This window comes from Sinocyclocheilus rhinocerous, unplaced genomic scaffold (genome assembly GCF_001515625.1).
Source record: "Sinocyclocheilus rhinocerous isolate Xijiao unplaced genomic scaffold, SAMN03320098_v1.1 scaffold256, whole genome shotgun sequence".
NCBI classification, from domain to species: domain Eukaryota; kingdom Metazoa; phylum Chordata; class Actinopteri; order Cypriniformes; family Cyprinidae; genus Sinocyclocheilus; species Sinocyclocheilus rhinocerous.
Genome location: NW_015632036.1, coordinates 285,370 through 294,561, shown reverse-complemented (window position 1 = coordinate 294,561; position 9,192 = coordinate 285,370). Strand labels below are relative to the sequence as shown.

The 9,192-nt window shown below is 36.2% G+C and overlaps 2 protein-coding genes across 2 annotated transcripts in view; both read right to left on the bottom strand.

The window, feature by feature from the left end:
- Positions 1-4,398, bottom strand: part of LOC107742121 (SWI/SNF-related matrix-associated actin-dependent regulator of chromatin subfamily D member 3) — a 49,531-nt gene extending 45,133 nt beyond the window's left edge. Inside the window, exon 1 of the mRNA XM_016555007.1 lies at positions 3,843-4,398. Coding sequence (XP_016410493.1) covers positions 3,843-3,854 — 12 coding nt within the window. The 5' untranslated portion in view covers positions 3,855-4,398. The remainder of the gene's footprint in view (positions 1-3,842) is intronic.
- On the bottom strand, positions 4,126-6,895 carry LOC107742139 (transcriptional repressor NF-X1-like). The gene is made up of 7 exons (XM_016555041.1): positions 6,816-6,895; positions 6,470-6,511; positions 6,258-6,353; positions 5,697-5,763; positions 5,261-5,444; positions 4,299-4,360; positions 4,126-4,236 (listed from the first exon to the last, which is right to left on the bottom strand). The coding sequence occupies exons 1-7, from the start codon at positions 6,875-6,877 to the stop codon at positions 4,126-4,128; spliced, it is 624 nt and encodes a 207-aa protein (XP_016410527.1). The 5' UTR covers positions 6,878-6,895.
- Positions 6,896-9,192: the final 2,297 nt, after the last annotated feature.

Here is a 9,192-nt window from a genome sequence, read left to right as displayed (position 1 = left end):
GTCCTGTTTCATAACAGAAGGTCATATTTTGATTTGAAACCCCATAACATTTTCCTGATATGTTGATTTATGACAAACAATTGGAAAATTAGTCAGATTTAAATGATCATTACAAAATATTATCATATTTCCATAAGGGTGTTGAATTTGATCACTAAATTAATGTCAGCCATTTTTAAAGACCAAGGAGAGGGAGTGGTCATGGTGAAACATTGAAACATTTGGCATCTCTGAAAAGCCCTGAATGAGCTCTTTACAGGACATCCAGACTTACAACTGTGACATGTGAGGGCATAAAAATAATGTCCTCTACAGAGGACAAAACTCCATAACTGGTTGTCAGGAGGATAGAGAAGAATCTGGGCTTTCAAAAAGACACAAAAAGTTTAGAGTTTGACCATGACTTTCTCTGCTGGGTTTTTAGAAATGCCTGAAATAACAGTTTCAAATATTCAAGGAACCATTGATATACTATTTTATGATCATCAATTGTGTTGTTTATTGTAAATAATTTTCATTTTTTTTACATGGCCCCTGTAAAAGACATGAGGATTGATATATTCCTATTAAACTTTGACAAGATATTACACCAATTAAATTTTTTTTGTATTACAAATTGCCCCAGAACATTAATATGTACAACAATTTAGGAAATTAAATTGATATTTTTAAGGAAATTAATACTTTTATTCAGCAAGGACACAATAAATTGATCAAAAGTGACAGTAAAGAGAAAATTTGAAACGGAAGACAAAAATTATTTTGCCATCACAGGATTAAATTACATTTAAATTACATCTATTTTATCAAATAGAAACATTTTAAATTGTAATATTTCACAATATTGCTGTTTTTTTTTGTGAATTCATCATCAAATTACCACAGCCATTGTGAACATAAGAGACTTCCTACAAAAACAAAAAAAATCTTACAGACTGCAAACCTGAATGGTAGTGTATAAGGTTGACAAAGGTTGATCAAACTGTATTCTTATGCTTCATGGTTTAAAAAAAAAAGATGACAAAATTTAATTTAATTTGTCCCTTAGAATGCAGTTAGAAGCTAGGGCTGGGTAGTCAACAAAATTGTTTATGCATTACTCTACATCAATCATGCTTCTCAGTATAAACCTACATAAAGTGTTGAGAAACATAAATTGAATGAGCTGAATAACTGAAACAGTAAAAGAAACCTTCCTAAAGTTTGAATGGAATCAAAGCAAACAAGTGGAGGACCAGATATAATGACAACAGACCACACTTTTACCCACTTAAACTCACATACAACATAAAATACTGCACACAGGCACACAAAAGACCATCAACATTAAAGGCACAGCCCCAGCTCTCATAGAAACCAGCATGGTTAGATTGGACAACATGTATTATGAGTGCTTCTGCATGCTCAGCCTATCTACAGTCAATGGCGGTGTACGTTCCTGTAGTGCATCCAAGCAGAAGCAATGCAGCAGTTACAGGGCATTCCAGCAGCATGCACCTCACCACAGCCAAAAACTTACTGCACGGCTACTGAATACTCTTGAATAAGAAAAATAAAATTGTATTCTGGTGATTCACTCAGCATCCACATGTGATGGATATAGGAGGGAAACAAAATTGGGAGGGAATGGCAACTCAACACTGAGAACACAAATGCTTTGTCACATTATTATTTTGAAAATGTAACATAACATAAAATACAGTATATGCTACAAGGAACTGACCTTTTATGAATCTGTGCCATATTACAATATGTTGTCTTATAAAATAACACTTCCCTCATGGCATTATGACCCCCCCAAAAGAAACGGTCCATAAACCTTCAGCTGTTTATTGGTATGAGTGAACAGACATTGACATCAAGGTCAATTCACTTGTATAAGAAACAGCTAAATTATGATGGAGCATCATAATATCAGTCCTTGTGGTGAAGAAAAGCACATATTAAGAACTAGGTTACCCAAGAGTGGGAAGAAGAATGCATTGAATGCAAAAGACAAAAAAAAAAAAAAAACGAACACTCTCTTAAAATAAATACATTCATCCACATCAATATGCCTTTACAATTTTAGCTGTAGAATGCAAAAAAGTGCTTTCAAATATTTATTTTAAAGACAGTCATGTTTACCGTAATTCAGATAGGGCTCTTACTCCTACAGTACATCTGGACTATTCTTAGTAACATCAAAACAACAATCAGTACTGAATGTACATGATCATAAGGAAATTGATTTTTCAGATCATTATTATAAATGCAACAACCAGATTCTAGACAATCGTATGTGCTGCCTCATAGCATAGTGTTAATATTTGATTTGATCTCTTAGCAAAGTGTGCACTGTTATTACCTCGGCCTATGTCTGAAAGGACATACAGTATATGAAAGTGGGAAAATTACAAATATTCAGATTCAGAGACTTCAAATCTGTGTAGGGGCATGAAATGATATATACAATGTACTATAAACCCCACACACTCCAATATAATGTGCACTTGAACACTTTTGTTTTCGCCAAATACAATTTTCATGACTTCTCCAATTGTTTGTGACTACTTGAAAATGATTTCAGAGACTGCATTCACAACATGCCATTTCTATAACTAGAAAATGTTATATGCAATAAAGATATTTCCATGACTTCAGGTTTCAAAATCAATTTAAAAAATCCTGATCACCGCGGGAACCTTTACAGAGAAAAAAGACGAGGCTTCAAAAAATAACACATATTAGCTTGGTGAAGAACAAAATGATGCTGACAGCTTTAGCCTAGTTATTCCAGCATTAAACTACTTACATAAACATACCAGTGTTAAATCACATACCTTCACTCAAAGACAAACAAACTGAGTTCACATTGACTATAAGAGTGAATCTTGAGGAAAGGCATCTTTATATTGCTAGTTAACACTTGCAAACCCAACAACTGAAGCTGAAAGGTAATTAGGCTCGTAGCAGAGTACAGGGGAGCATCTGTCTCATAACATCTCCACTAGAGCCTTAAAGGGTTAGTTCACCCAAAAATGAAAATTAGCCCATAAATTACTTGCCCTCAAGTCATCCTCGGTGTATATGACTTTCTTCTTTCAGACAAATCCAGTCGGAGTTATATTAAAAATGGTCTTTGATCTTTCAAGCTGTTTAATGCCACTTAGTGGGTGTTGCATGCATCAGTCCAAAATAAGTTAAATAAAAAGCGTCCATCCATAAAAAAAGTGTCTCACACGGCTCCGGGGGGTGAACAAAGGCCTCCTGTAGCGAATCGATGCGTTTTTGTAAGAAAAATATCCATATTCAAACGTAATAATCACTTTAATGTAGCTTGCGCTCACTGTTGTAAACAGAAGCAGTTCCGAGTGGATGACGTATGATCTTTGACTCGATGCGTCTGAAAGAAGAAAGTCATATACACCTAGGATGACTTGAGGGTGAGTAATTTATGGGCTAATTTTCATTTTTGGGTGAACTAACCCTTTAAATGCTGCTTTGAACCTCACTCCAGTCAGCATTATGATCATGAAGAAACCTCCATCCATACTGAAGATCAGTGATGGAGAAGACAGGATTAACACGTGCACCAGTGTGTGTTTGTGCGTGCGCGCATTCAGGACTAGTTCGTGTGTTCTTCTGTCTGGCTTCATTTAGTCTCTTTCTGCTCTTTACATTGCCAAATAAACTAGATCCAGTCGGAAATCTCCCATGCGCACTAATCTGACTGTCTGTGACGAGAAGGGTGGATTATACACCATCAGGACGGTAACAGACCGCAGACATTGAACACTGTTGGTTAATAAGTGCTCAATGGAGCAGACGACATTCTTATGATGTTGCTGTAAATGTCCTACCTTCCTCTCCATGGCTGATGGTTACTGTGGCCGGTTGTTAGCGAAAGGGCAGCGAATGGCAGATGAAGAGGCGGATGTGTGTCCGGCGCGATGGAGATTAAGTTCTTTATAGCTTGAAGCACAAGAACACACACACTCCCTGTTGCTCGGTGCTGAAGTGACTAGACAGCGAGGCAGAGCGGAGTGAAGAGGGGATGCAGCCAGAGACGGTGAGCGCTGAGGCGCAAGCGCGTTCCCCGCTGCTTCGAATAAAACTCGGGGATTTAGAGGGAGCGTCATCAAATTACGCGCCGCTCCAGTCAGTCACTAACACGGGCCGTCGGAATACAGTGGGAACTTTGTCGAACAGGCCTAAAATACTACGCAACTTGAGCGTGAAAAGTCCGCCAAATATCTGCACACGAAGATGAGAGTAAAGAAGAGATGGTAGTAAACTACAAAGACCAGTTGTCGCACACAAGCAGCCAAGAGCTTCTTCCTCATAATGACCGCCGTCGATAATGTGACGCTGACAACAGCTATTAAAAGGGATTATAAAGGGATAGTTCACCCCAAAAACTAAAGTTCTGTCATTACTTATCGTTATATATCGTAAGTTCATACAGTGAGCAATCCTTTTATGTAACTATTGATTTTATTGAACTAATTTTTAATGATGCGTTAGCCTAATTTGTACTTCCCTTGCGTTTTGCCCATGTCCAGTAAGGCTCATCAAACATTCACTGAACAATGATAGTATTCCAGCACTTCACTCATGTCATTACAACCCTCAGAAGAAATTGTTCATGAACCTTCAGATGTTTCTTGATATTAGTGAATGTTGACGTCAGGGTCACTCCTCTCATAGAAACAAATTATGATAAGAGTATCACAATATCATTGCTGTTGGGCTCAGAAGAAAACAGAACTAGGCTACATAATCCTGAAGCCTGGGAAGCATAATGTGGATAACTACTGATGTCCCATCATTCTTCAATACTGCACTTAAGTCACATGAACTGCAGAAAGTTGTGCTTTCAGAAGTATTTATTGGAGTTGAGACGCAGTTATTTTCACCTTATTTAAGAAGGTATGGTAATGAGATTCCTACCAACAACCTTCCTGATGCCGATGTCCAACTTCACTCTGACTTACTCCTGACACTTGTATTAGCTGTCTATCAGATGTTAATGTCAAGGTCACTGATTATGTCAAATCTAGTCTCAGAATACATATATTTCTTTCTTCTTTTTTTCCCCAAGTTAATATGTGCACAGAAGGACACACTGCTTTCCCCCTGAAAACACAACATGTAAAACAATCATGTTGAAGAGTACCCAGTGCTACTGACACAAAGACATCTGCTTAACTGAGAAACACCTTTAAAGTTTACTTGTGTTTGCTTTTATGCTTACAAAAAGAATAGTATTCACTATTACAGTTGGAGGCCCAATCTAAAATTTTAGTTTCTGTTGGCCTGATGGCAGTGACCACTACATTGCGCTTGGGTTCACTATCATAGCTGACGCTTTCCACACCATATGCCTCCGCTAGCTCATGGATAATTCTCCTGTGTTCACGCTTCATAGGTGGAAAACAGTGACTCCTCTTAGACTGTTTACCCTGAGGAAAAACACAATTACAGAGCTCTGAAAAATGATACTAGAAGTGCTTGGATAGTGCACTGAAAAAAATGTTTCATTCATCCAATTAAAAAAATTTAGGGTAATGGCAAGTTATTTATTTTTCATTGGCTCAAGTAAAAAAATATAGATGTGAATCATTACCCAAAATTTTTTTAATTGGATGAATGAAAAAAAATTTTCAGTGTGGATAGTCAACTATTTATAGTCTGATCATTGGTCTACATTTTACCTTGTTAGCCAGTTCAACTAAATTCTTAATCTCCTCCTCAATTTCACTGACAAACTTGAAATCTTTCCTGAATTAAAAAAAAAAAAAGGTTTCATTAGTTTAAACATTCAGGCCTTCACTTGGCTCCGTAGTAGACTAAACATTTAATTTATTATGTGTGTATATTCTACACATCATTTTTTTCTTTAAACTGTCAAAGCAAATGTGCAAGAACCCAAACTCGACTGGCAATTCTTTAGTGCACGGTTACTAGTGATGTTTAGTCATAAGCATTTATTGCTTTTATAAGTAGGCTGCAATCCCCATTAATATGTTTAGAGCATGCATGCTTTTGAAAATACAGTCCTGTACAGTTTATACACTTGGCAAGCAACTGAACCTATTAAGTGTAGTGAATCAAACTGTAAGACTGTTTTTAAGAATGCAACAGAAGTATTTTAGTAAAATGGCTGGTGCCTTCATAGTGAGCTCTTTCTCAGAATTTGAGCTTAGTAATGTCTCATTCAACCATGTCCTAGCTTTATGTACTGTTCAAACATTCTATTTTAGAATTTACACCACCTTGCATCTTCTTTGAGAGAGTCACTATATTTGGAAGACGTTGACTTGTTGAAGGTATCCACTGACTGATCAATCTGCAGGGCCTTAGCCAGCCGCCTCTAGTGGCAAAACAGAAAACATCAAAACCTGCACACCGACACACAGACATATCTAGTAATATATTCAGGCACAGATAGAGGAAAAGATTGTGTGAATAAAATCTTTATGTTGACCTGTTCCTCTCCAGTGTAGCACATTCTTGATCACACTCCAACCTGTGAGAGAACAACCAAATAAAAAGATTACTCCACAACTGAAGTACATTTCTAACAATGCTTACCTTCTGAGGTAAAAGTGCCACTGGTAATTTAAAACCCAAAATCAATTTTTACTTGCATTTTGTGGTTAGTGTGTGTTAATTCTGTACCCTGCTCTCCTTCAATGCAGCTTTGAACTTGTCAGAAACAGCTAAAACCACTAATGCTGTCGTTTACATAAGATAAACACTGACCCACAGACTACTCTTCTGGATGACTAATAAAAACAAACAGCCTTGCAAGCTTTAGTCTGTGAGTATACCTGGCCTTTCTCTGCTCTTTCTTTGTGAGCTGTCCAATGTCTACGGACTCTCCCAGCTGCATATCTGACAGCTTACTGGCAACGGCAATAGCTGCATATCTGCAGAATATAGAGACCAAAATTATATTTGACCTCCGATCAGCTAGAATGTACAACATTGATAGCAATTTTTGTCTTATTTGCATATGTATATAATTCATTTTAAATGTATTGGCTTGCTGTGGGTGCACAATCATCAGTGGGGAAAGAAAAGAAAATGCCAAATTATCAACATAAAACTTTGCTTTGAATGTCTATGAAGGCTTTGATAGCAGGGCGTGTTTTAACCTTTGGTAGGAATGGTTAAAACATTCCTTCCTTGTGAACAGCACAAGGAATGGGCTCTTTCTTTCGGCCACAGTCACACTGCAGTGCCACCTAGAGATTGAAAGTGGGAAATAAGTATGGCTATAATGTAAGGCTCACCATTTTGAAAACTGAGTGTCTGAGCTTATATATATATATAAAAAAGAGCTCAGCTGAAGACCAACCGCCACCAACAGGAACATCATGAGAAGCTGTTTTGGATCGAACATAGATACATGTGGGGTTAAAGGAAATTTCTCATTTTCAAACTGTACACAATATGTTTTGAACAAGATGCATCCATAAAATAAATAAATGCTTAAGTAAAATAAAATAATAAACATATATTTGTGTGTGTTTGTTTGTGTGTGTGTGTGTGTGTTTTGTTTTTTTTGCAAATATGATTTATTTTGAAGCAATATTCTCATCAGTTTTCTATCAGCTGTGACATATAAATCTGTGTGTTTCCATATATATTATCCAAGGGAATTAAAAAAAAAAATCTTATTAATACTTTCTTTTCAAATTCTTACATTTGGTCTATAAATTAAATTATAATAATGCATTAAATAATATTATGAGATTCTTTTAAATATTTTTGAATATACAAACAAGAAATGATGGTGGAAATGATACTTTTCAACGAAATTAAAACGCCAGTAGGTGCCAGTAGTGAGCGTTTAATGATTGAGTCATTCAAATGATTCGTTCATGATGAAACTTTGACTCAACCGATTTGTTCAAAACACGGAATCAATCAGCAATGAATCGGCTGGTTGCTGTGAGATGCGCTGTTTCTATGGAATAAAATCGCTGTCAAAAATAATCGTACGTAATTCAAAGCATTTGTGTGTCATTTTAATTTACTCGTGCGTAACTGTCATAGTCGTACATTTTGGAGTTGTACTCTAACAAACACACAAAATCTCGTATCTGTAAACTGTCGTGGCCGTAGATTTTGGAATCCAACACTGACAAAAAACAGAATTACATACAATACTTTTAAATTACGCACGAGTAAATTAAAATGACACACAAATGCTTTGAATTACGTACGATTATTTTTGACAGCGATTTTATTCCATATGTTTCCGCCTAAAATGTAAGTGACCTAATATTATTGTATTTGTATGAGGGGCCGTATAGGCCATAATTATTGAAAAGCCTCCTACAAACACTAGTGAAATGAAAAACATTGATCACCCGTACTGAAATACATTCATACGCATTACTGAAAAATCTCTTACATACACTAGTGAAAACCTTGATCAGCCTTAGTGAAATTCATTCACTCTTCAAATTCATTCATACGCATAACTGAAAAACCTCTTACAAACACGAGTGTTTCACTCGTTTCGTAAAGATCAACCGTAGTGAAATTCATTCATATGCATAACTCATCTGAATGAGGCTCCTTTTCACAGTCTAAAGTCCACGTCATTATACTAGGACTTTTGCACCATTCAAGCCAGCGAATGATCACCCCCTGCTGGCCGGACTAAAAGTAGCTCAGGCAGCAAACTACATTTTCACAAACGGTCTCCCACCAGTGCACCGACCAGGCTCTGGCCTGCTTAGCTTTAGTGAAGTTTTTGTTATTTTATTTCTTAAAATAACACAAATTTCATATATTCACAGCCTTACATTTGAAGTATATGCAGAAAACAAAACAAACAAACAAAAAAAGTTAAAACATTTCCGGCAAAATTACATTAAAACCAGACCATGGTTTTTACAATGTATGGGTTATTTTCTACAATATATTTGTTAAATACATCCATTTGTCCATTCATATTAAAATAATCATATATGTCCTCTGTCACTGCAGTCAAATACTGTTTAAATAAGTTACATAATATCAGTTTTTTCTTCAATTTCATTATATTCCTTCGTCTCCAAATCGTATATCTTGCTACTGTTAACCATAAATTTAAAGCATAAACATTTTTTGCTTTTCCATTAAAGCCAAATAAAAACAATGTTTCCCATTCCTCTAACCAATCATTCTGATCACTTAAAAAATCCCCCACAA

What these genes read in the sequence shown, in the direction of transcription:
- LOC107742139 (XM_016555041.1), bottom strand. Translation starts at nt 6,877, where the DNA reads ATGCAGCTGGGAGAGTCCGTAGACATTGGACAGCTCACAAAGAAAGAG. An exon ending in TAGTTGAACTGGCTAACAAG is followed by an intron (nt 5,445 to 5,696) that starts GTAAAATGTAGA and finishes GTTTTTCCTCAG; the next exon opens with GGTAAACAGTCTAAGAGGAG. An exon ending in AGAAGCTCTTGGCTGCTTGT is followed by an intron (nt 4,237 to 4,298) that starts GTGCGACAACTG and finishes CTTCGTGTGCAG; the next exon opens with ATATTTGGCGGACTTTTCAC.